General features: G+C 52.6%; 1 protein-coding gene across 1 annotated transcript in view; it reads left to right on the forward strand.

Annotated features, from left to right (window-relative positions):
• Positions 1-26,145, forward strand: part of CDHR2 (cadherin related family member 2) — a 33,940-nt gene that overhangs the window by 4,898 nt on the left and 2,897 nt on the right. The window contains exons 2-30 of the mRNA XM_035015005.1: positions 4,059-4,125; positions 4,397-4,468; positions 6,966-7,105; positions 7,222-7,275; positions 8,518-8,607; positions 10,401-10,490; positions 11,101-11,226; positions 11,298-11,444; positions 11,531-11,606; positions 11,695-11,810; positions 11,930-12,163; positions 13,392-13,547; positions 13,630-13,791; positions 14,073-14,134; positions 14,384-14,627; positions 16,853-17,092; positions 19,709-19,778; positions 19,927-20,532; positions 21,296-21,367; positions 21,786-21,835; positions 23,381-23,532; positions 23,679-23,787; positions 23,879-23,967; positions 24,428-24,496; positions 24,604-24,681; positions 24,776-24,836; positions 24,916-25,040; positions 25,563-25,676; positions 25,758-25,838. Coding sequence (XP_034870896.1) covers positions 4,071-4,125; positions 4,397-4,468; positions 6,966-7,105; positions 7,222-7,275; positions 8,518-8,607; positions 10,401-10,490; positions 11,101-11,226; positions 11,298-11,444; positions 11,531-11,606; positions 11,695-11,810; positions 11,930-12,163; positions 13,392-13,547; positions 13,630-13,791; positions 14,073-14,134; positions 14,384-14,627; positions 16,853-17,092; positions 19,709-19,778; positions 19,927-20,532; positions 21,296-21,367; positions 21,786-21,835; positions 23,381-23,532; positions 23,679-23,787; positions 23,879-23,967; positions 24,428-24,496; positions 24,604-24,681; positions 24,776-24,836; positions 24,916-25,040; positions 25,563-25,676; positions 25,758-25,838 — 3,740 coding nt within the window. The 5' untranslated portion in view covers positions 4,059-4,070. The remainder of the gene's footprint in view (positions 1-4,058; positions 4,126-4,396; positions 4,469-6,965; positions 7,106-7,221; positions 7,276-8,517; positions 8,608-10,400; positions 10,491-11,100; positions 11,227-11,297; positions 11,445-11,530; positions 11,607-11,694; positions 11,811-11,929; positions 12,164-13,391; positions 13,548-13,629; positions 13,792-14,072; positions 14,135-14,383; positions 14,628-16,852; positions 17,093-19,708; positions 19,779-19,926; positions 20,533-21,295; positions 21,368-21,785; positions 21,836-23,380; positions 23,533-23,678; positions 23,788-23,878; positions 23,968-24,427; positions 24,497-24,603; positions 24,682-24,775; positions 24,837-24,915; positions 25,041-25,562; positions 25,677-25,757; positions 25,839-26,145) is intronic.

Genomic DNA, 26,145 nt, shown 5'->3' on the forward strand with positions numbered 1-26,145 from the left:
GCAGAGCAGGGAGCCCGATGTGGGGCTCGATCCCAGGACCCTGAGATCATGACCTGAGCCAAAGGCAGACGCTCAACGACTGAGCCACCCAGGCGCCCTGTTTTTGTTTTTTTTAAATGTTACTTATTTGAGAGAGAGATAGCAATGGAGATAGCGAGAGAGAGCACAAGCTGGGAGGAGAGGGAGAAGCCGAGTCCCTGCTGAGCAGGGGGCTCGATGTGGGGCTCGATCCCAGGACCCTGGGATCATGACCTGAGCGGAAGGCAGACGCCCAACGACTGAGCCAACCAGGCGCCCCTGATTTTATTTATTTATTTATTCATTTAATTTTTTTTATTCATTTAAATTCTTTGAGAGAGAGTTAGAGTGGGGGGAGGAGCAGAAGGAGAGGGAGACAAGCAGACTCCACATTGAGTGCAGAACCCAACACGGGGCTCGATCCCAGAACCCTGAGATCACGACCTTAGCCGAAAACAAGAGTCCGACGCTTAACTGACTGAGCCACCCAGGCGCTCCCCTACTCTGGTTTTAACTATCACTAGCTTGAAAAGTTGTTCATCTCTCACCAACTCTTTTGAACTTCTAAAATTTTTACCATCATTTTAGTGGGGTTTCAAGAAGGAGGAAGTGGAGATAAATGTTGAATCCTCCATGCTGAATAGGAAGCTCCCTCCTCCACTCCTCGCAGGATGCCCTCTTCTTACCCTTCAGACATGTCCCTTTCTCAGAGACTCCACCCTATGTGTTCCCATTATCCACTGCCACATAACACACCACCCCAAGACTTACTGGCAAACAGCAACAGTCATTTTTTTAAAGATTTTATTTATTTGAGAGAGAGAGAATGAGAGAGAGAGAGAGCATGAGGGGGGGAGGGTCAGAGGGAGAAGCAGACTCCCCGCTGAGCAGGGAGTCCGATGCGGGACTCGATCCTGGGACTTCAGGATCACGACCCGAGCCGAAGGCAGTCGCTTAACCAACTGAGCCACCCAGGCGCCCAACAGTCATTTATTATGATTAGAAATCTGCCATTTGGGCAGGGCTCAGCCCAGATGGCTTGTCAGGAGGTAGAGTGTCCATTTTGGGATGGTTTATGCCCATGGCTTACTCACGTGGATGGGTGTTGACTGTTCATTGGGAGCTCAACTGGGCTGTTGGCCAGGGGTTTGGTCCTTTTTTTTTTTTAAGATTTTATTTATTTATTTGACATGGGTGGGGGAGGGTGGTAGAGAGCAAGCACAAGCAGGGGGAGTGGCAAGCAGGGGAGAAGCAGGCTTCCTGCTGAGCAAGGAGCCCGATGCGGGGCTCCATCCCAGGATCCTGGGATCACGACCCAAGCCAAAGGCAGATACTTAACCGACTAAGCCACCAGGTGTCCCAGTTTTGGATCTCCACATGAGTCTCTTCAAGAGACTGCTGGGGCTTTCGAACAGCATGGCTGCTGGGTTCCAAGAGTGAGTGTTCCAAGAGACCGGAAGGGGAAATTGCCAGTATCTTGGGGCAAGGCCTGGAAACTGGCACAGCATCTCTGGCACCATATTCTATCAGTCAGTCATGGGGCCTGCCCAGATGTCTTAATTATAAAACCAGTGGGATTTTTAATTTAAGGAGATGACTGTGTAATGATATGGAAAGGCTAAGGCCATTGAAAGAAGATTTTTATCACAATTTTCTAGAGAAGGGGGCTTGCCATGCCATGCAGGGCCACATGGGGAAGCATTCGGTTAGGAGGCAGAAGGAGAAAGGGGAAAGCATGACCCAGAGCCTTAATGCGTTTTCCATGGGAAGGAAGTTGGGAAGGAAGCAGCAGGTCAAGCAGTGGAGCAAGCTTAGGATTGAATAGTTGGAATAATTTGGGCCAGCTAGAGGGGTCGTCCTTAGTTGTCCAGTGCTTGTTCCTGGGGTGACTCAGGGCAGGGACAATATTTGACTTAATGTGTGAATTAGACAAAGGAGTTGGGGTGTGGGCTCTGGATTGGTTGGCTCGTATGGGAGAGGAGTGTTTGCAGGCAAGTCATTTGCCATCTCTAGGAACTAGCTCACCTGAGAAAGGCCAGTGAGGCCCCCGAGATGTTAAAACCTCATAAACAGAGAAAATAAAAACATGATGAATGTACCAGATTTTTTTTTATTATTATTTTTTAAAGATTTTATTTATTTATTTGACAGAGAGAGAGATAGCGAGAGCAGGAACACAAGCAGGTGGAGTGGGAGAGGGAGAAGCAGGCTTCCTGCCAGGCAGGGAGCCCGATGTGGGACTCGATCCCAGGACCCTGGGTTCATGACCTGAACCGAAGGCAGACGCTTAACGACTGAGCCACCCAGGCGCCCCGAATGTACCAGATTTAAAGGGCGGGGGCAGACATAGTCCTCATCTCTTGCTGCAAGCAGAGTCAAAAGGTTTGCAGTCCTCTTTATCTGCCATACTGCCTAAAGTAGCACCCCTCTTCATGCTCCCACCGTAGCCTCATTCTCTTCCTTCAGAGCACTGAATGCAGCAAGCAGTTAGACTTGTTTACCTGTTTAGGGTCTGTCTTATTCACTAAAGTTGTGAGCTCGGTGAAGGCAGCCCCTTGGCTCTTTTGCTCACAATTATTCCCCCAGTGCTGGGAACAAGGTCTAGCACATAGGGGACTGTGGACATCCATAAATATTTATTAAAAGAATGAATGAATGAATCAGGGTACCCAGCACATGGTAGGTGTTCAGGAAATGTCAGCAGACACTTAAAATTACCAACCCTCCTGATTCCTCCGTGTTTTCCCCAACAGTGAGGGAAAACAGGTTGCACCTCTGGCCATGCAGGGCATGAGGGGTGAAACGGGCATGGTTAGAAATGGTTAGAAATGATGCTGGAGAGGTAGGCGGCAGTCAGGTATGGATGGTCTGTGGAAGCCCTTCTATAGAATTTGGACTCAGCTGATGGGGAGCCATCAAAGGTCTTGGAACAGGGGAGAGAGATCATCAGAGGGGTTGAGGAAGGATTGCTTGAGCTGAGCGAACTGGATTAGAGACTGAAGGGAGGGAGGCCTGCAGGAGAGCTGAGCCAGGTAAAGGGGAAAGGTGGCCATGGGTGTGGCCACTGTGGGATGGAGAGACATGCAGGGGTCACCATAGATTGGATGTGGGGCACTCCAGAAAAGCGGAGTCAAGGGTAACCTGGGCAAATGGATGCATCCCTGAGGCGGTAACTTGGGAGGAAGGGAGCGTGGCGTGAGGGAGAAGATTCTTGGTTTTGATACAATTTCATTGTCAAGGTTCAGCTCTGGAAGCCCTTCTTGCTCTGCTGTCTCTTTCTCTCCCCTTGGAGGACCCCATCTTTTGGAATCAGCGATAGATTGGGGTCATTTTCTCTTGGTTCTCCCATAGCTTTGGAGTCCTTCCCAAACTGACTTGACTAGGGAAACCTCCTGCTGTGGGGCATCTTACAGGGCCAGGGTTCCATGGAGCACACTTTGGGAAGGGCTGCAAAGGCAGCTATTAAATGTGTCAGCAAGTAAGACAAAGGACCCTGCCCACCCACAGAACGTCTGGTCTGTCCTGGATAAGTCACAGTCCCTCTTCAGGCACCTGATTTTGAAGGATGCTATTAGTTTAGACACTTCGAATAGGCAGGGTAATGTAGTGGTTGAGGGAAGGAATTCTGGAGCCCGAAACTCCTGTGTTCAGAGCAGAGTCTTGTCATTGATTCTCCGTGTGGCCTCAGGAAAGCCCCTTCTTCTCTCAGCCACCTCATAGTTGCAGGGATATCGAGATTACGCATATCATGGGCTTAGAGCAGTACCTGCTACACAGGACATTGAATTCTGGAGTCAAGTTCAGGGTCATTCTCAGGCTGGAATTTCGGACCAGGATCAGCTACCCTGCCTACCCCTCTGGGCTCCCCCCCTTACCCTGGAACATCTGGAAAAGAGCAGTGTGTGGCAAGGGCCCTGGAAGCTGGAGAACTACGAGTGGGAGTTGGGGGCGGGCCTGGCTCAGACCCAGACAGAGGGGGGTCCACCAAAGGGAGGGAGGCCTGGGGACAGTTGCCCCTTCCCTGATCCTTCTTCCCCTAGGTCCTTCCAGACATGATGGTGTGGCCGTGGCTGTCCTGTCTCCTGCTTCTTACCCTCGTGGTGTCTGGTGGGTACTTCCTCTTCCCTCCCAGAGTAGCACTAGCCTGGAGATCCTGGCAGGATCCTCCAGAAGAGTGGGGCACTGCCTCATCAGCAAACTCCCAGCTCCTATGACCCAGCCCCCTGCTTGGTGGCCCTGGGGAGGCCTAGGGAGGAATCCAGGCCCAGGCGGGTAAGCTGGGCTGAAGGTTGGGACTGGTGTGGGCTCCCACGGGGGCAGGAGTGGGTCAGGCTTTGCAGGGGCATCCAGGTGTTCTAAGTGCTCTCTGTTCCCATAGGGGAAGCCAACGTGGCCCCAAAGTTCTTGGGAAACATGTCGAGAGTGAATTTGCCCGAGGACCTACCAGTAGGTGAGTAACCATCCCTGTGCCCAGACTGTGCCAAACCCTTACTCACAGAGCCTCCCAAGGGCTCCCTTATGGACTCGCTTCCCATCCTACGGCTCTGTGGCTCTTCATGGGGCAAAGGTGGCCTGAAGGGAGTTTGTTCTAAAAGTTTGTTTTCTCCTCTTCAGCTTGTGTGTTAGGGCCCTCACACAGCGTCAAGTAACCAAGACACCCCACAAGAACATTCCTCCTGTTTCCCATCTCTTGCTGGTGTTTCTGATGCCCCAAGGAGAGGATCCATCTGGGACCATTCTTTCTCTTCCACCTCTCATACTTGTTAACCCCCCTCCACCCCCTGCCTTTCTCCCGCCTAAAGAGGGAGCAGGTTTCAGGCTCAAAGACTTTCACACACTTCTCGCCAGAAGTTAATAACTGTGCCTTATTTTCATTGCCTTTGTTCATAGAGCTATTTTCTATTTATGGCAAGAGAAATGGATTTCTATTTACAGCCACAATCTAAAGCTTGCTTTTTTTTTTTTTTTTTAAGATTTTTTTATTTATTTGAGAGAGAGAGAACATGAGTGGGGAGAGGGGCAGAGGGAGAGGGAGAGAAAGAATCTCAAGCAGACTCTGTGCTGAGCATGGAGTCCAAAGTGGGGCTGGATCCCACAACCCTGAGATCATGATCTGAGCTGAAACCAAGAGTCAGACGCTTAACTGACTGAACCACCCAGGCACCCCTAAAGCTTACTTTTAAAATAAGTGTATTTACATGAAATGCTAAGTCGATTAAAAAGAAGGATCATAAAGAATGAGACACTGGATATGGTAAAGATCGTGGCAGCGTACAACAGGGAATGACATCTGCGAAGCATCGTTTTGGAAGAAGCCATAGGGACTGAGTACCTAATTCCCAGCAGGCAGATATGGGTTGGGGAAGCAGAAATGAAAGATGTCTCCTCACCTCCCCAGCCCTGGGGCCTGGCACACTCTGCCCTTCACAACCCCCCCGGAAACAGAAAACTAATAACTTCATTGTTCAGAGCAGTGTACCTCCCTCCCTGAGCCAGACCAAATGAGGGTCTTCTTTGACAACCACATGACTTCTCTCTGGGCTTTCTTAAACCAAAGGGCCAGTTCCTTCTTCCAAGATGAATCCTATGGCTCTCTTACCATGGGAAAGCATTTTCAGTCAGATTTTTTTTTTAAACTATGTCTTTTAGACTTTCTATTTTGAAGCATAATCTATGAGCAAGAAAGTGCATTGAATCACATGTAGCTATCACTGGATCAGGAACTAGGAATTTGCCAACACCCCCAGGCCCCCCCTCTCATCCCTTTGGTCACTCCCTGTCCTTTCTCCCCTACACAAGACCACTTTTCCTGACACTAACACTGTACAATAGGCAGACTTTTTAAAAAATATATAATTATGGGTGTTTTTTTAAAAAGATTTTATTTGTTTATTTGACAGAGAGAGACACAGCGAGAGAGGGAACACAAGCAGGGGAAGTGGGAGAGGGAGAAGCAGGCTTCCTGCCGAGCAGGGAGCCCGATGCGGGGCTCGATCCCAGGACCCTGGGATCATGACCTGAGCTGAAGGCAGACGCTTAACGACTGAGCCACCCAGGCGCCCCAGAAGTGAAACATTCTTGTGGGTCTCCTGAAAGTCTCATGGGCCCTGGGCACCACACCTCATGGGCAGAACGGATGAGGCCTTTGGGTCCCCACAGCTGGGACTTACAGGGAAACACATTTTAGTGAAACAGAGAAAGCCCTTGCTAAGGGACAGTTGTCTGACGGTGGAAGGGGGTAGCTGGGGAAGGAGTAATGTCGATGCCAGTGGTGGCTGAGCAGAACCTGGATGTGATAAAGGAGCTGAGGTCTTGGAGCGGGGTTGGATGAATCTGTAAAAAGTTTCTTTTAGACTGGAGAGTTGATGGCCTTGGGATCTTCAAGTCCCCCGATATCTCCAAGCCCCTGCTCTGCCCAGGGACAGGCGTCAGGGGCACAGTGAAAGAGCTGGGGCTCCTGGCCAGCAGCGGACGCTCACTGGAGCAGATGGTGTTTCTGGCAGGCTCCGGGCAAGCTCTCCGGGTGAGGGGAGGGCTTCGGGGAGGCCCAGGCACCTCCAGAGGGACTTTAGCTGTCCACCGTCCTAGGATGTCCCCCGCTGCTGCAGCTAGACCCTTCCACTCCAGCCATCTTTGGTCTTCTCTCAAGGAATTCCAGGCAAGGAATTCCAGGGCCAGGAGAAAGGGAGATGCCTGGATCGCAGCCCACCCCGCCATGTCCAGTGCAGATGGGGTCTGCCCCTAGAGGGAATCAGCATGCTATTATCAAAGCCACCCAGCAGGTGACGAGTAACAAAACAAAACCTGACATTTATGGCCACCGAGGCCAGAGCCTTAGGGGCTGGGAGGTCCCAGATTTCTGCACACACAGAAGACAGGCCCCCTCAGCCAGACCAGCGCTGAAAGAGGTGGCCATGGACTGCGGACATTGCCTGTCCCACCTCCAGGTGCCGAGGCCTTCTGGTTGGTAGCTCAGGACCAGGACAACGACCCACTGACCTATGGGATTAGTGGCCAATATTCCTACTTCTTCAAGGTCACCCGGACCACCGGGGAAGTGAAGCTGGCCAGCCCTCTGGACTATGAGGTAAAGGGCAGCAGCTTGGGAAGACCCCGAGAGGGGGGTGGGAAGGTGGGGGCCCTGCCTGTGCTCCCACCCAGAGCAGGGGCTCACCTCGGGCCTCTTCTCTCTGCCCACCGCAGACGGCAGACTTGTTCAACATCGTTATCTCCGTGAGCGACAGTCACAACAACCCAGTGAGTTGGAAGAGGGGAGGGAAGGGGAGGGAAGGGGAGGGAAGGGGAGGGTGGCCCTGGGATCAGAGAGCAGGGGAAGCAGGGGACTAGGCCCCTCTCCTGACTGTGTCCCCTACCTCAAGCAAGCAGACAGAGCCCCTAGTTAACAAAGACTGAATTTAATGTTTATTTTCATCCAAATTATACTTGTCCATTTTGGGTCACACAGTATTACCAAAATTTTAACATTATTAGTAATTTACTTTAATTATATAACAATCTCATTTATATTATAACATTAATTATATTAATTTATGTTAATATAAATGCTAATAAAAAACAAGTGCTAAATGCCTCCCTATCTTAGCTTTTCTGAGGCAGTCACTTTCAACTCCACTGGCTGAATGTGTTGGTGTCAGATTTCTAAATAACATTCTGATACCACTGTGCCTTATGTCTGTGAAAGTAAAGGATTTTGTCTTTAAAATACATTCCCCAAACCCCATCCGTTAAAAAAGATCATTTTAATGCCTTGGATATTCATGAATACATTCTCTTCGTAAACATCTCAAAAACCGCAGCTCAAGCTCGAGTACCCTGGGTAGACCCTTCCCAGCCCACTCCCAGCCAAAGCGTCCAGTCACCATCCGTCCACACACCTCACTATGCGTTTACATATATATGCATCCATGGAAGAAAGATCATAGTTTTGTTGCATTTCCTGAAAACCAAATGGGATCCTACTCTACACATTATCTTGAACTGCCCTGTCCATTCAACAATCAGCTTTGGAGCTCTGCCCGTGTTGCCTCATGAGTCCCCCATTTCTTGTACCATTTTCCACGTGGGCATGTACCACGGTGCTTTAGCTGGTCTCCTCTGACAGACACTTAGGTTGTCCACGGCTTAAAACCATGGCAAACAAGGCTAAAATGAACATTCCTGTAATAGGACAGACACATTTCAGATTTTTTAAAACTGACCTAATTATGTCTGCAACTTATTCTGAAATGGTTCTATAAACATGTGGAGAGAGAGAGAAAGCAAATAATGGCTAAATCTGGATGAAGAGTATTGGGAGTTTTGTGTACTGTACTTGCAACTTTTCTGGTGTTTGAAATTGTATCAAAAATGAGATTACCCCAAATATTGCCAAATTGCTTGAGGAGCGACGCCCAACTTGCAGTCCCACCCAGATGCTCCTCCTTTTGTCTTCTCAAGCCCTCGTATTTTCCGGGCTTGCCTGGGTTTTCCCACCTGCAGGTGCAGAGGACAATGCAGGTGATTGTGGAGGACAGAAATGACAATGCTCCCGTTTTCCAGGATACTGGCTTTTCCACCAGCATCAATGAGGTAACACGTGCCCTAATGGGGGGTGTGTGTGATGTGGGCATCCCAGAAGCTCTTCTCAAGGTGCGAAGGACCAGAGACAGCCAGCTGGGGGTCCAGGATCAGGGAAAAGCACCCCTTAAAAGGGGCAGCTGCAGGAACAAAATTCAGGGGAATGTAACCCCATGAACGATAGTTCCAGCAACATGTTGCAATCAATCAGACTGTATTAGAATGATTCCAGTTATGAAAGCAAAAAAATTTTTTTTTAAAAAAAGGAATTGATTTTCTCACATATCTGAAAAATTTAGAGGTATACTAGCTTCAGGCATGGTGGATCCTGGTACTCACACCATGTCATCAGGAAGAGATTTCTCTCCACCTCTCAGCTCTGCTTATCTTGTTGCCCCCATCCTTGGGTAAGGGGGCCATTCTCTCTTGTGGTGATAAAAGAGCAGCTCCATGCTTTGCAAGTTGAACACATGTCTCTTTCTCCATGGTCCTGGCCAAAACTCCAGGGTTGACTCTCATTGGCCCATTTTGGGTTTTGTGCCTATCAAACTAGGGGTATGGAATACTCTGATTGGCTAGGTCTACATCACGAGCCTTTCCCTCTAGCAAGGGAGGGCAGGCCCACTTGAACTGCCTGCATGGGGAGGAGGTTCCCCAATGGTCACTGAGCAGCAAACACAACACCACTCCTGGATCTTCATCACCATGTGGCTTTGAAGATGTATGAGGTGTGGGGCCCCACACTAGGTCAGACATAAGACCAGTGAGGTCCAGGCAACCATTTGACAGACTCTGATGGAGCACCCCTACTATATACCAGGCACTGTCCTTGGTGCTGAGGCTATCTGGTAAGTAAGGCAGACCTGGTCGCCACCCTCAGTAGCCCGCATTCTAATGAAGAATATGGATAATAATCAATGAAACATTAAATAAGCAGGATTATTTCAGATGGTATTAAGCTCCACAAAGAGTGTAAAACAGGGCAAAGTGAGAGAAAGTGACCAGGAAGGGGGCTGGCTTAGGCTGAGTGACCAGGAAAGGCTTTTCTGAGTAGGTGACATCTGAGTAGAGACATACACGGCAAGAAGGAGCCAGGTGTGGGATGCCCCAGGAGAAGAATGTTCCAGGCAAGGGAACAGCAGATTCAATGGCTCTGAGCTGGGAATGCATTTGGAGTGTTGTAGGCATAGCCAGGAATCTGGTGTGAATGGAGGGTAGAAGGTGAAGAGGAGGTGAGATCAGAGAGGTGGCCAGTGGCCTGACCTCAGAGGGCCATAGAGGCAGTGTGCACTGTATTTTGGACAGAATAGGGGAACCATTGGAGGGCTTTTAGCACAAGAGTGATGTGGTCTGATTCATGATTTTCAAAGATCACTTTGGCCACTGTGTGGAAATACTGAAGGTGTGGACAGGTCACAGGGGGCAAAGGCCTCCCCAGAGAACCTCCCAGCTCTGCAGGATGCTGTCTGGAATGTACTGCTGTGGGCTGTAGAGAGCCCACAGGATGTTTGAACAGGGGAGTGGCACATCCTGGGCTCTGGAATGATTGTGCATCTTTATCCCAAGGGGCTCTGCACATCAGAAGCCAGCTGAGGTGGTAGGGAGAGGAAGAGGGGGTTCTCTGCTCCCTGCCCTCCCTCCTCCTAACTGTCTCCAGAGGCCCAGCCCAGATGGGAAGGAAAGGGGAACACTGGGTTTCAGGCTCCAGAAGATGTTATCCCTGTGGTACAATTGGGGACACAACCTCAGGGAGGGGAAATGAGTGCTTGGTCATGGAGGGGATGGATTGGAATTCCTCATTACAGACCCTGCCAGTCGGCTCCCTGGTGTTCTCTGTGCTGGCCACCGACCTAGACACAGGGTCTGCAGGAGCCGTGATGTACACCATAGAGAAGGTGAGCATGGTCAAGTCCCGTGGGAATATGGGCCCCACTGCTCCTCAAGACCACCAGGGGGCAGCATCTCCCACACAGCTTACAGGAACCTTGCGTGTTGGGATGAGGACAGGGTCTTAGCGGTGGCCCAGCCCTGGCTCCCAAACCTTTTGCTGGCCCCTTCTGGACCTCACTTGGCCAAGCTACCTAAGGAGGGTGCCTCCCATGGACAGGACCCTTCTTCTCACCCTCTTGCCTGGGGCACTCCCTGGGCCCTTGCTGAGTTCTTGTGACACCACCGGGTAGCTGATACACAGAAGAGGAAATTGAGAGGTACAGTGCCTTGTCCAAGGTCACACAGACAGCGGGGGCTGTGACCCCAGTTCTCCTGTAGACAAGTTTGCTATCTATACCTCCTGTCTACTGAGTGCCCATGATGAGCCTAGCACATACCTTACCTCATTTGACTTTCCTCTCAACCCACTGCGGAGATACCTGAGCTCATTTCCCAGAAGTGGAAACGGAGGCTCAGAGGGGTTATGTGACCTGGTGAGGGTGGCAGGGCTGGTCAAAGCAGAGGCAGGGTTCGAGCCCCAGACTCTCAGAGGCTCTTGACTGTGCTCTGCCTCAGGTCATCCCTAGCACCAGGGACAGCATGCACCTCTTCAGGATCTTTCCCAACGGCTCCATCATCCTCAATGGCAGCCTCAGCTACAACAACAAGAGTGCCTTCTATCAGCTGGAGCTGAAGGCTTGTGTGAGTGGGGGTGCAGACGGAGGGGCGCCACAACCCGAGGCCAGGCCTTACGGAGACTTGTCTCCCCACAGGACTCGGGCGGCACATACAACAACAACTTCATCAACCAGTGCTCCTCGCCTGTCTTCCTGTCCATCTCTGTGGTCGACCAGCCAGACCTGGACCCCCAGTTTGTCAGGGAAATTTACTCAGCCTCTGTGGCTGAGGATGCACCCCAGGTGTGCTAAAGGACCTGGAGGGGTCTGGGTGGTCACAAGAGGCAGGGAAAGGCCTGGCACGCTGAACCAGCTGGTTCTCTGCACAGGGAACGTCAGTGCTGAAGGTAGAGGCTGTGGATAGTGACAAAGGCATCAATGACCCGGTGACCTACAGCATTTCCAGTGAGAATGGGGGTGTCCCCAGGTGGAAGAAGGGGTGGGGGCTCTGCCAGAGCCACTGGAAGCAGCAGCTCCTACTGCCTCTCACCAGACTCCACAATGCCTGGCTGGTTTGACATCGGGCCAGATGGGGTGATCACGGTCAATGGTTCCCTGGACCGTGAGCAGCTGCTGGAGGAGGACGAGGAGGTGAAGGTGCAGGTCACGGTGAGTGAGGGGTCCACTGCTTCTTTTGTACCCCACCCTCAACTTCTGACCTTTGATCTCTGTTCTCTCTGAGTCTTGGTTCTCTGACCTCTGCTGTCTGGCTTCTGCTCTGCTCCCAGGCCACCGAGATGCACCCCAACATCTATGGGCAGGAGGCCAAGGTGAGCATATGGGTCACGCTGATGGTGACAGATGTTAATGACCACAAACCTGAGTTCTACAACTGCAGCCTCCCAGCCTGCACCTTCACCCCCCAAGAGGCCCAAGTCAACTTCACTGGCTACGTGGATGAGCATGCCTCCACCCGCATCCCCATCGATGACCTCACCATGGTGGTCTACGATCCAGACAAGGTAGGTGCACCCAGACAAGGGGTGGCTGGACAAGGGTGATGGTGGGAGATGGCTAGGGGAGATGGTGGGGGAGCAACCCATAGAACAAGGTACCAAGGTGCAAAGTGGGGAGGTGAGTGGTGGGTGGGTGTTGGTGGTGCTGATCATGAACAGTGGTGGAAAATCAGAGTTGTTAGGTGATATTTGGAAATGCTGGGTGATGTTACACTGGTGTGTAGTTTTGTGCTCAGGGCAATGCTAGCTGGTGGTGAACAGAAAGGCAGCACCGAATGGAGGTTAACACTGGATGCTAGGTAAAGTTGAGTGGAGTATAGTTTTCAGTGGTGTTGAGGAGAGGGTGGTGATGGGTGCTTGGGAAGTTGAGGGATGTTGGGGTATTGGATATTGGGGGATGTGGCCGTGTTGAGCATAAAGTGGACTGAGTGGGTGCAAAGTTGGAGGATATTCTTTTTTCTTTTTAAAGATTTTATTTATTTATTTGAGAGAGAGAGAATGAGAGAGAGCACATGAGAGGGGGGAGGGTCAGAGGAAGAAGCAGACTCCCTGCCGAGCAGGAAGCCCGATGCGGGACTCGATCCAGGGACTCCAGGATCATGACCTGAGCCGAAGGCAGTCGCTTAACCAACTGAACCACCCAGTGCCCAGTTGGAGGATATTCTTAAGTGGAGGTTGATATTGCATGGTGGGTGAGCTGGGTGGTATTGAACAATGAATACCCATGGACGGTGTTTGGTAGTATTTGGTGATATTGAGTTGGTACAAAATGTGGGGTGGAGGATGATATTGGGTGGTGGTAGGTGGGTGGGTGTGTTGAGTTGGTGGTTGGCGTGGAGTGGAAGGGGTGTGGAATGGAGGGTGGTGTGGGTAATCGGGTGATGTTAGGTGCTGCTGGTGTTTGGTGTTGGTATGGGTGGTGGACCGTGTTGAGTGGGGGTTGGTAAAAAAGACTCAGCAATGTCCTCTGGGAGCGAGGGGAGTGTGTCCAGGCTGTCTTTTCAGCCCAAGCCAGGAGCCCAGGCACCTGGGGACATCTTGTTCTGATGAGCCCATATTTGCAGGGAATAGTGAGCAGCTCAGCTTCCCCAGGGCGTTCTAGCCGCAGTCTTTGGGACCCCCCTCTCATGGGACTTCAGAGGGCCGGGCCTCCTGACGCAGGAGCCTACAGCCAGGGATTAGGGGCAAGATGCAGGAGTTGGGATCTCTACTATATCCTAGCCCTTCCCCGCAGAGCAGCAATGGCACCTTCCTGCTGTCCGTGGGGGGCCCTGATGCCGAAGCCTTCAGCATCTCCCCTGAGCGGGCGGCAGGCTCAACGGACGTGCAGGTGCTGGTCAGAGCCCCGGACCTGGTGGACTACGAGAGGCAGACAGTGATGCTGGTGCAGGTGAGGGGTGCTCTGGGGCGCCAGGGAGCACGGTCCGTGGGCATTCTGGTCCCAATGCTGCTGCTTCTTCCTCTATCCTCAGGTCGTGGCTACTGACTCAGGCAGTGGGAATGCCTCCGTCGCCCTGGTGACCATCCACCTTAGAGACATTAATGACCATAGGCCCACATTCCCCCACAGCTTATACAACCTCAGTGTCTGGGAGCACAGCGCAGATGGCACTGTGGTCACCAACAGCATCCATGTAAGTGAAGGGGACCCTATGACGCTGGACTAGGCGAGACACGGAGAAGGGCAGACCTGGGGACCGTGACCCTGCCCTAGTCTCTGTATCATCCGATGTCCTCAGGCCCAAGCCAGTGTGCACGCATGTGTGTGAGGGTGTCTATTTGTGAATTGGAGCGTGTCGGGCGTTCTCCCTTTGGGACAGGAAGCAGGACATCCCTGTCCCCTTCAATTGCATGGCTGGCAGTGAGTGCCATCATTTCCGAACCATGTCCCATTGTCTATCTCTCTGCCTCACAGGCCTTTGACCCCGACACGGGAGAGGGGGGCCGCATCACCTATGGCCTGCTTCCAGGGAACGGGTAAGATCTCAGGATGGGCAGGGGGCAGGCGGATGAGCGGGGCCCAAACCCGCCTCTCTGCCTCGCAGTGGGGCTTAGAGTGGGCAGGTAAATATAGGACACCCAGTTCCATTTCAATTTCGGATAAACAACGGATAATTTGTTCAATATAAGTGGATGGCAAATATTGCATGGGACATACTAAAATATTTTTCTAACTTAAGGGGGCATCCCGTATTTTTGTTTGCTCCCTCTGGCCATGCTGCACAGGGCAGACATCTTTGAGGTGGATCCAGACTCAGGCACAGTGACAGTGAGGAACGGCGAGCTACTGGACCGAGAGAAGCAGGCCGAGTACCACCTCACGTTGCAGGCCACAGACGGCGGGAGCTTGTCAGCCTCCACTACGCTGCACATCGTCCTGCTGGACATCAACGACAACCAGCCTGTGGTCAGCGGCTCTTACAATATCTTTGTCCGGGAAGAGGAGGGCGACGTCTTTGTGACCATCCAGGTGCGAGCCGGCCTGGACTCGGCGGGTGGGACAGGGGCAGGGGACCGAGCCTGGGTCTGTGGTCATGCCAGCCCTGGGTTGGAATCTGAGAAAGTTAATTTGTCTCTCGGGGCCTCGGTCTCCTCTTCGGAAAATGAGGACAATCATGGTCCTTGTTTCCAGGGTCACCGGGGAATAATGAGATCACACATGTAAAGTGCTCAGCACAAAGCCCAGCACAGAGCATGCCCTCAAAAACATATTGCCCCTTTTAATTCCAGTCCCTGTCTCATTCCAAAAAGGATTTGAGGTGACTTTGATTAAAAAGTCAGGTAAAAAACGGGAGAAATAGGGAAAAAGAGAAAATGAGAGTGGTGTTGCTAATGGGCACAAAGGTAAAGTTAGAACCCAGAACCACACAATTGCCAGGAGGGGAGGTGAACATTCAGTTCTGAGCTTCCTGATGGCCAATGCAAAAAAGGAAATATCAGTGGCCAGGTTCACGGAGTCTATGAGATAAAAACCCATGATTGGCTCCAGAGAAACATCAGAGACAAGCATCTCCCGGAGTCATCTGAAAGGGGGCCTTGGAAGAAGGAAAGAAACCAGGTCCTCCAAATGACAATCACGTGGCCACAGAGCACTCCCCTACTCCTGGGGCTGTGAGGTTTCCAGAACACATTCCCATCCCTGGGGTCTTGACTGACTTGTGAAGTGGATGCTCTAATGGTTCCCATTTCACAGAAGGAGAAAACTGAGGCTCAGGAAAGCTAAATGATTTCCTTGGGCTTGCACAGCCAGTGATGGCAGCCCTGAAGCCAGAGCTCAGACCTTTCTACCCTGAAACCCGGGCCTTTCCTTCTTGCTCCTCTGGTCTGTGGGCTCCTCGGCGCAGGAGCATTTTAGATCTGCTGCTGTAACCACAGCGCCCAGTGTGAGCCCTGAGAAGCGCTTGGTGAATTAACAGCTTGAATTCACAGTCCTGAGAGGTGAACAGACAGGGTCAGGCTTCTGGAAAAACCATCTCTGGCTGGCCTGTACAGGAGGCATTTCATAAACAAGATCCCAAAGGAACTGAGATGAAAGAGCTGAAGGTGGAGGATGGCAAAGAAGGGAAAAGACGAGGTGCCAAGTCAGAGTAGCCCAGCTCTGGATTCAAAGCCACATTTGCTGAATAACCTGCTGTGCACCAGGCCTTTGCTGGGCCCCAGGCCTCTGAGATGAATCCACCATAATTCCTGCCCACACATGACTCTCAGTTAGGGGGAGGGTGCCAGAGAGTCACCCAAGGGTGTCACTTGTGTTGTGTTGAAGATAGCTCAGGGCATGTGGAGGCCCAGGGGATTCACCAACCTGGCCTCCAGGAGCCAGGCAGGGAGCCGTAGAGGGCATTCAGGCTGAGGGGAAGGCCTATGCAAAAGCCCGGGGGCATGATAGAACCTGTTGTATTCTCCATGCTGCTTCATCCCAAAGGCAAACCAAGCACACATTCAGGACCCTGGCAGGACGGGAACACACACACACACACACACACACAAATTGCATGAAGAATCCACAGTTAAAAAAAAAAAAACACCACAACACTGAAGTGGTCATTGTGGGAAAATGAGAATCTTGTTGGACTTCACACTTATTTTATATTTGTTTGTTTTTGAATTTTGAATATCTATAATATACTGCCCCATGCCTCCTCTCCACTAGAACCTCAGCTCTGTAAGGGCATTGTCTTGATCATGGCTCTGTGCCAGTGTCTGGAACAGGGCCGGGTACATGGTAGGTATGCAGTAAATATTTGTGGGATCGATGGATGGCCTCAGGGCTTAAGATCTCAGAAGCTCTTGGGGCGCCTGGGTGGCTCAGTCGTTAAGTGTCTGCCTTCGGCTCAGGTCATGATCCCGGGGTCCTGGGATTGAGCCCCGCATTGGGCTCCCTGCTCAGCGGGAAGCCTGCTTCTCCCTCTCCCACTCCCCCTGCTTGTGTTCCCTCTCTTGCTATGTCTCTCTCTGTCAAATAAATAAATAAAATCTTAAAAAAAAAAAAAGATCTCAGAAGCTCTTGCAAGCTGTTGATCTGACCTTCCTTGATGGGAGACTGAAGCTGAGAGATTGGCCCGTGTCCCACTGGCTTTAGGCCCAGTTACTGCCCTTGTGGGCCGGTGCTAGAGGGGGAAGCCAGGCTGCAGGGGAGGCTCCGGGGAGCTGGGGAGCATCTGATAACTGACGCTTGGATGCTGGTTCTCTGCACAGGCTCAGGACAACGATCAGCCCGACACCAACAACAGCCGTCTGCATTTCAGCCTGCTACCCGGCCCCTACAGCCATAACTTCTCAGTGGACCCTGATAAAGGGATCCTCAGAAACCTGGGGCCCCTGGACCGAGAGGGCATGGAACCTGCCCTGGGGGGCCGGACTGTGCTGACCGTGCTCGTGGCTGACTGTGGTGTTCCTGTCCTCAGCACTGAAGTCAACGTCACCATCAATGTGGAGGTAAGGTCTGGCTCAGCCGTGCGCAGGGTGCCAGGATGGGCCCTGTGTTGCGGAGCTCCCAGCAGACGGCCAGTGCCCCCACCCTTCCAAATGGAGTCACATTTCTGCCCTTTGCAGTATGGTGGGCAAGAGAGATCTGGAAGCAGGCTGCCTGGGTTAGGATTCTGGCTCAGTTGTGTGGCCTTAGGCAATCACTCAACCTCCCTGTGTCCTCAAGTTCCTCATCTGTAAAATGGTGACAAAAATATCAGAAAGTGAGGGGCACCTGGGTGGCTCAGTCGGTTAAGCGTCTGCCTTCGGCTCAGGTCATGATCCCAGGGTCCTGGGATCGAACCCCACATCGGGCTCCTGGCTCGGCGAGGAGCCTGCTTCTCCCTCTCCCTCTGCCTCTCTCCCTGCTCATGCTCTCTCTCTCTGTATCTCTGTGTCTCAAATGAATAAATAAAATCTTTAAAAAAAAAGAAAAAAGAAAAAAGAAAAAAAAAATATCAGAAAGTGAGTTAACGGATGGGAAGTGCTTTGCAGAGTGCCTGACCCAAGGAAGGTACTCAGTGTATCCAGTTGCCCCCACCCCCCACATCCCACAGTTTTGCTTTCCTCAGTTTGGGTCACCTGCAGTCAACAGCGTTCCTGGAGCAGATGATCCTCCTTCTGACCTATCAGATGGTCAGGAGCAACCTAGTGATGTCACAAGGCCCACGTCATCCACCTCACTTCATCTCATCACGTGGGCATTTTATCATCTCACATCATCATAAGAAGTAGGATGAGTCCAGGACAATCGCATATTTTGAGAGAGAGAGAGAGAGAGAGACCATGTTCACATTGACTGTTATCACAGTATATTGTTATAATTGTTCTATTTTATTTAGTTATTGTTAATCTCTTTCTGTGCCTAATTTATAAATTAAACTTTATCACGGGTATGTATGTATAGGAAAAAATGTAGTGTATACAGGGTTCGGTACCACCAGTGGGTTCAGGCACCCACTGGGGGTCTTGGAACATTTCTCCCGGACATAAGGCAAGAACCACTCACTATGTTGGCTCTAATTATCATTCACAAGTTCTACTGAAACTCTCCCATCGCCTCACCACCATTCAAAGGTAAAGGGAGGGGGTGAAAATCAGCCTTTCCAGGGTTTACTACACACCTGGCTCTGCAAGGTAAGAATGGTTGTTACCATTTTATTGATCAAGAAACTGAGGCACGGAGGGTGAGAAGCTTGCCCAGGGCCGCAGAATGGGGTTTTGAACGCAGTCTGTCTGGTTCTTAGGCTGCCACCAGCTCACAGGGCACCTTCCTCTAAAAAAGCGTCATAACAAACGTGCGCCTCTACAATGTCCATGATGTGGACTGCGCCCCCAGGCCTGTGCGGTGCTTGACCTGCACCATCCCACCCTGCAGCCCTGTGTGCCCCTGGGTGGGGATGTGTGGCTTTCCTACAAGGATCAGAGGGAGACTGCAGGGAAAATGGAGAAACAGAAGCCGAATTAGGACTTGTCAGCTTGTTCAGCTGTCCTTGCGGTGAAGTAGGCCATGAAGAAGGAAGAGAGCAGAACCACATTTAGTGAGTGAGTAGGTCCTTTCTCACCCATGAATAGTCCTCACAACCGCCCCTAGAGTGGGGACTATGGCCCCATCATGCCGATGAAGATATTGAGGCTCAGAGAAGTCAAGTCACATGTGAGGCAGAGGTGGGGCTGGATTTGACTCGGAGCTGTGCTCTTGCCCACCCCTGTGACTCAGGAAAGAGTTGGCCACGTGCATGGAGCCAGAAATGCCATTCTGGGAAATCACCAGCGGAAAACATGTCTAGTTAAGGGGGAGATGCCTTTGTTTTCAATGATGTCTGTTGAACCATTATTGAGAAAAAGCCGAAGGCAAAAGCAGACACCTGTGGGCCACCCCGGGGAAGGGCTGGAAAAGCCAAGGACACCCCCAGCATACACCAGTGTTCGGGGCGGAAGCAGCAGGTGGAGGCGGCTCCATGCAGTGACAACAGTGGTGGTCACTGCAGGTGTGGGTGGCCAGGGCCGGAGAGGGTAGGTGAGGACAGAAAACAGTGGGCATCTAAGGCCAGGACCAGGCCTAGGCCTTGGCAGGTGCCCGGAGCTCAGCTCTGCCTGAGCACAGAGCAAGTGTCCTGGGGTCAGCTGAGCGCAGGAGGGACAGGAGAAAAGAGGGGACAAGGGAAAGCTTGGGCCACGGGGCCTTTGTGGAAACAGTGGTATTGGTACCAACACAATAAATCCAAGAGATGGGGAGTCAAGCTGGGCCAGACAGGGACACCAATAGGGACTCAACCACCCTTCTGGAAAGCAGAGTCTGAGATGGCTCTGAGTTGTGGTCAGAAAAACAGGGAGGAGTTGGGGCTCCCTGAAAGTGTATAACTAACTTCAGAGGTCCTGCCACAGGCCTGTGAGCCCCAGGTGTGCACCCTGGGCTAGTTCTATCTTCTCAGAGGCCCTTTTCTCATCTGCGAAGTGAGGAGATGCTGACAGGGAGTCTGTGCCTTGGGCCAGAGGAAACTCAAGCTTCTCAGACTGGCTCTGGGGAGGCTGAGCCATGGGGGATCCTGAGGTCCCTGGACTCAGAACTTCCTCTGCCCACAGGACATCAATGACAACCTGCCTATCTTCAACCAGTCCATCTATTCCTTCTCGGTGAAGGAAAGGGACCCAGGTAAGTCCTTCCTGGGTCAGGCCGGGCCCTGGGGCTGGGGCCCAGTGAGGCATCTGACCCCTCACAGGGGCACTTGAGGGAGGCAAGTGCAGAGGAAGCCTCCAGGGGCTGGGCCAGGCGTCCCTATGATGTCTTTCCTCATCCACAGGAGAGCTGGTGGGCGTGGTGAAGGCCTGGGATGCGGATCAGACGGAAGCCAACAACCGCATCAGCTTCAGCCTGTCAGGGACTGGGGCCAACAACTTTGTGCTCCGAGGCTCGGTGCTGGGGTCTGGGTGGGCTGAGGGCCGCCTCTGGCTGCCCTCGGATGTGAGCCTGGACTACGAGACCCAGGCCTCCTACAATCTGACAGTGAGTGCCGAGAACCCAGACCCCCAGGGGAAAGAAGCCACAGCAGCAATCTTTGTGGCTGTGGAGGACGTGAATGATGAAGCCCCCACTCTGGACTCAGCCTCGCTCCGGGGCATCCGTGTAGCTGAGAATGGCTCACAACATGGCCTGGTGGCTGAGGTGGTTGCCCGGGACGTGGACACCATGACCCAGCTGGAGGTACAACTTGTGAACGTCATCTGTACCAAGGCCGGGGTCAACGTGGGCAGCCTGTGCCGTGGCTGGTTCTCTGTGCTGGCCAACGGCTCGGTGTTCATCAGTCAGAGCGAGGCCATTGACTATGAGATCTGTGACCTGGTCACGCTGGTCGTGCGGGCTTGTGACCTCACCACGGACCCCCGCTTCCCGGCCTACAGCGACAATGGTGAGGCAGCCCGGCCTGCCGGGTTCAGGAGGCGGTAACACAGGGGCCCAGGGCTGGGGTCCGACTTCTGGCCCCAGCCCTTACCAGCTGTGTCACTGAGAAAGTCGTGACACCTCCCTAAGCTTCCGGCCCCATCTGTCCGGTGGCACTGGGCAGTAGGTTGGCCGAGAAGACGAAGCGAGAACACGCGTGTAAAGCGTTTAGCGCGGTGCCTGGCACAGAGTCCCTGGTGCTCGCATGTCGTGAGGCAGGGTGACGGGGAGGGCACCCTTCACGGTGCTCACACCCCGCCTCTGATCGTGCTGGCTCGAAGAACCACACTAACAGCTGGCCTGCTTCAAGACCGTCCTGCGGCCGAGAGCTGTGCCAGGCACCGTAAAAGCACTCCTTTGTGCTCCTCCCCACTCAACCGGTGGGGTCGGGGATCCCTGTCCCGGTTTATAGATGAGGAAACTGAGGCGCACAGTGGCCAGCTCAGTAACCTAGCTTACGCAGCTAGCAGGTGTCAGGCTCGTGCTGCAGTCAGGTGGGACACACCCAGGCCGGGCTCAGTCCTTGCCGGATGATCTCGGCCGAGGGGCTTCCCCCCTCCCTGCCACAAAAGCCAGAGGAAACTGAGCAGGCACCCCAGGGCAGGAGCAGGGGAGGGGGCGGTGCGTGGGAGATGCATGGCAGGGAGGCAGTGGGGAGCATGGCTGAGGCCCAGGCTTTCTGGGTCAGGCCTTGGCCTAGAGGCCAGAAGCAGCCAAAGTTGTTCCTCTAGGAAGCCTCGCCATCACTATCGAGGACATGAATGACAACGCTCCCTATTTTCTGCCTGACAATAAGACTTTTGGTAAGCGGTCAGCCTTTCCTTCCATACTCCACCAGGATTTCCTTCGGGCAGCTCCCACAGACCCTCTCCTCGGGGTCCGGGTGGGCCCTTGGGAAGAAAGGAAGGCCTCCAGTCCCGCCTCTCCCCCAGGGCTTCAGCAGGAGGGGAGACCTGAGTTTTCACCCCAGCTCTGCCCCAACTCATTTTGGACCCTGGGCCAGGCCCTCCCTCTCTGGGCCTCAGTTTCCCCAGCTGCACAATGGGAGGTAGATGAGCTGCTAACTGATGACTCAGAGGCTATTGTAATGGGGGTTTTTGATGATAGAGAGGTTGAGGGAAGGTTTGGGGGGACTGCGTCCTGAGCTGGGCTTGTGATCAGCACTTAGCCAGGTGGGCATGGGCCCTGACCCCGCTGACTCCTTCTTGTCCACACTTGTAGTTATCATCCCAGAGCTCGTGGTGCCCAACCAGCAGGTGGCTTCTGTCCAGGTAAGCCCTTGGCTCCTGCCTTTGTCCATCCATGTTAGCCCTGGGAGACACAGGACCAAGGCCTTCAGGCCTTTTGGCTGCCCCCAAAATGTTTTAACCGTAGAAAGGAAAGGTAATGGCTCCAACATATGAAAAGAAAACCCCAGAATGGAAATGAGCACTTGCCTAATTGATAGGATTAAACTCCATTAATTGTCATTTGGTTGTCATAAAAATTTCATGACCATAAAAACTATTTGCAGGCTAGATTTTTTTCACTACACCACAATTCTTGAGTCATACAGACAAGTCATAACAACTGTAAATTAAATGAGTTCCTTGCAGATAAATAATTTCCAGAGTGAAATTATAAAAATACTTGCAGTGTTTTATGGCGCTGGACGTGGGTGTGTTTGTTAGAGGGTGCTGGGCATGCCACACGGGTGAGTGAGACCTCCCACACAGCCCAGGCACCCGGGTCTGGTGGGGCCTCTTACTGACCTGGGGAGCTGCCTACCTTTCTGGGGCTCAGTTTCCCTCCTGGAAGAAGCTGGCAGTTCCTGGCAGTGATGTGTGGGGGTGAAGAGTTTGGGTGGTATGTGGGTGCCCCTCCCTGTGCTGAGTCTTCAGCAGGACAGGGTCTCCCTCAGAGCCCCAGTTTCCTCTCATAAAATGGGGATAGTAAATCTCTCTCTAGGTACTTTCAAGCCTTAAAGAGTCTTCCAATCTTCAGCCGATTGCATTCCAATGTCAAGAGTGTGGCCATACCTTGGAGCCATTTTCTTTAAACTGATTCCTTTTTTTTTTTTAATCTTTTTTTTTTAATTTTTTAATTTATTTATTTGAGAGAGAGAGAGAGAGAGAGAGAGAGAGAGAGAGAGAGAAACAGCATGAGAGGGGATAGGGTCAGAGGGAGAAGCAGGCTCCCCGCTGAGCCGGGAGCCCGATGCGGGACTCGATCCCAGGACTCCGGGATCATGACCCGAGCTGAAGGCAGTCGCTTAACCAACTGAGCCACTCAGGCGCCCTGATTCCTTTTTTGAAACATAAATACCAGCTTTGGTCTCATTCTGAACAGTAGACTCACGGGTCTGTATGTTGGCTATATGCTTCTCTAAAAGGCACTAGAATGAATAAGAATGTTTGTGTCCTCTCCTCCAATCATTTCATGGTCTGCTAAGGGAATTTGTATTCATGTCAGTAAACACTGAAATGAGGGATTTAAGGGAAGGTGCCTGGCATACAGTAGGTGCTCAGGAAATTTGAGTGTGTGTGTGTGTGTGTGTGTGTGGCAGTGGGTGGGGGGGGGAAGCAGGGCAGGATTTCCACATGGGACAGACTTCGGACAGCAACATGTTGAGTTAGGGGGCCAGAAGCAGGGACTTGTCCAAACCTGGATTTGCAGAGCAAGCACACTGTTTAAGGTGTTTGCTTAGATGGGGTGGCCTGGAGGAGGCTGACAGAGATACTGGAACCAGCCTCCCAGGCCATCTCAGCTGCTGATTTCTGCTGGGGTTGGGGGGGTGCCTGGCCTGGCCCCTAGGTGTTGTCCATTCTTTCTCCCAGGCCAGAGACAATGACTCAGGGAACAACGGGGCCATCCTGTTCTCCATCCTCCAAGTGGATTTCATCGCCAAGGATGGGGCCACAATCCCTTTCCAGAGCTTCTTCCGGGTCACTACCTCCTTGGAAGCCAGCGTGTTCATTGGCAATATTGAGTAACTGTGGGCAGCCCCTGGGTGGGGCGGGGGAGCCAAGGGGGCCTCGAGACAGTGAGTTCCCTACCCTGGGAGATATATAAGCAAGTTCCAGAGGACTTCAGCTTGGGTTCCAAGACTGAGCTGTGCTCGTCTACTTTCAATAGGCTGGTGACCAACCTTGATTCCACTCTCCAAGGTACTTACCAAGTGACAGTCCAGGCCCAGGACAGACCTTCAGTGGGTCCTGCTCAGGAAGCCAATATCACCCTGAATGTGAGTGTTGGGCCCTGCCTCTAGCCCCCAGTACCCTCTGCCAGCTCCTGGGTCCCTTGTGCCTCATCTTCCCCATGCCTTCCTCCTGTAGCTCTTCACTGTGGACCAAAGTTACCGTGTGAGGTTGCAGTTTTCCATGAACAAGGAGGAGGTGGGCGCCAACATGGACAAGATTACCGCGTAGGTTTGGTGCCTAGAGGGGTACGTGGGGAAGAACAGGGCCTGGGAGTCTGGTCCTTGACAAGTCCTGGATGGAATGTATGTCAAACCTGTCCCTGACCTACACTTGATTTTGTCCCTGTCTTTATTCTGTACCTGTATCCGCACTTCCTCTCAATGCTCCCAGAAGCCTAGGGTTGGCTGGGGAGAGAGAGGCCTAGATAGGGCCGCCATGTATAGTTGGTGAAGGCTGTGTACTACACAAGGGCATTCTGCTTGCTAAGTCATAAACCCAGCCCTAGAGGAAGGGGCTGCCTTGTCTAATTTGCACAGAGGTGCTACCTGAGTAGCCAATGAAGCTGTCCAGAGGAGATGCCCTTTTCTAATTCACACAATTCCTAATTCCACTGGCGGAGTCCCGGCCAGAGGCCTGGTCTAAGGTCGCTACCCTATGACTCTGTGACATCTGCCCCCTTTGCAGGGCTCTCGTGGAGGCCACCAGGACTACTGTCTATGTCGTGAGCATTCAGGACATAGAATCCACGGCTCGGTGAGTGCCCACAGGCCCGGTGGTTGGAGTGAGGACAAGAAGCAGCAGCATGATGGGCCTGTTGGGTGGTTCTGGACTGTTTACTCTTTGCCCCTGTCCCATTCCAGGGCCCGGGGCCGTTCCTACCTTGATGCGTATCTTGTCTTCTCGAATGGGTCAGCCCTGACACTTGATGAGCTGAGTGTGTGAGTGGGGCTCCCCTTGGGGTGGTTAGGAGGGTGAGCAAAAAGCCTGGGGGGTGCCAATGTCCCTTGGGTCTGAGTGGGAGTCTGTGGCCAGGATGATCCGGAATGACCAGGACTCACTGACGCAGCTGCTGCAGCTGGGGCTGGTGGTGCTGGTGAGTGTCAGCGGCGGAATTAATGGGGGAGTGAGGCGGGGGATGTCCATCCACAACTTCCTTCACACTTCTTCTCCAGGGCTCCCAGGAGAGCCAGGAGTCGGACCTGCAAAAGCTGCTAGTCAGTGTCATCATAGGATTGGGAGTGGCTTTGCTGCTGGTCATCGTCATCATGTCCACGGCCCTCATGTGTACCCGAAAGAGGTACTGCTCCCCATCACCCCCTGTGTCTTCAACCCCACCTTTCCCACCATCCGAGATATCTGGTGGGTAGAGAAAGCTTGGGTTTAGGCATCCGGTATAACTGTATTTAATCACCCGAGACCTGTCATGACCACTTGGATAGGTCATCTCCCCTCCCTGAGCCTCAGTTTCCTTTGCAGGATGAGCACAACACTAGATTCCTCAAGGCACACAAGGACACAATGTGCGTCCTGCCACCAGCAAGATGTCTGGCACATACTATGCATTTCATAAATGCTTCTTTTTCCCTTTCCAATATGTTTGGAGTGAGCAGCCACATCTGGATTTGACTCCAGGCCTTGCCACTGGCCAGGCTTTGACAAATCATTTCCTTTCCCTGGCTCTTACTTGTGCCCTCTGTAAAATGGCGCTAACCCTCTGACCTGCCAGGGTTGTTGTGAAGTCACACTCTCAGTGCCTGCACTGGGCACACAGTGGGTGTGCAGGGAAAGTAGTGACCCCCTAGCCCCCAGTTTTCCACAGCTACCACCGGAAGCTTCGGGCTGTGAAGGCTGCCAAGGAGGCCCGGAAGACAGCGGCAGGGGTGATGCCCTTAGCCTCTGCCATCCCTGGGACGAACATGTACACCACTGAGCGGTGAGCAGGGTTCAAAGGGTGGGTAAGAGGCTCCATGGGGTGTCTGAGGTTCACAACTGCTTGAATAGGCCTTCTCTCCAGGGCCAATCCTATGCTGAACCTCCCCACCGAGGACCTGAACTTCGAGTCCCAATCTTCCTCCAGTGACCTAGACCACATGAGGTGAGCAGTGACCCTGGTGTTGGTGGTGGAGACGGTGGTGGTGTTGGTGGTGGAGGTGATGGTGGTGGAGATGGTGGTGGTGTTGGTGGTGGAGATGGTGGTGGTGTTGGTGATGGAGGTGATGGTAATGGTGGTGATGGTGGTGGTGGTGGTGATGGTGGTGGTGGAGACGGTGGTGGTGTTGGTGGTGGTGGAGATGGTGGTGGTGTTGGTGGTGGAGGTGATGGTGGTGGAGGTGATGGTGGTGTTGGTGATGGTGATGGTGGTGGAGATGGTGGTGGTGTTGGTGGTGGAGGTGATGGTGGTG

Source organism: Mirounga leonina, unplaced genomic scaffold, assembly GCF_011800145.1.
Source record: "Mirounga leonina isolate KUSES-001 unplaced genomic scaffold, KU_Mleo_1.0 Mir_104, whole genome shotgun sequence".
NCBI classification, from domain to species: domain Eukaryota; kingdom Metazoa; phylum Chordata; class Mammalia; order Carnivora; family Phocidae; genus Mirounga; species Mirounga leonina.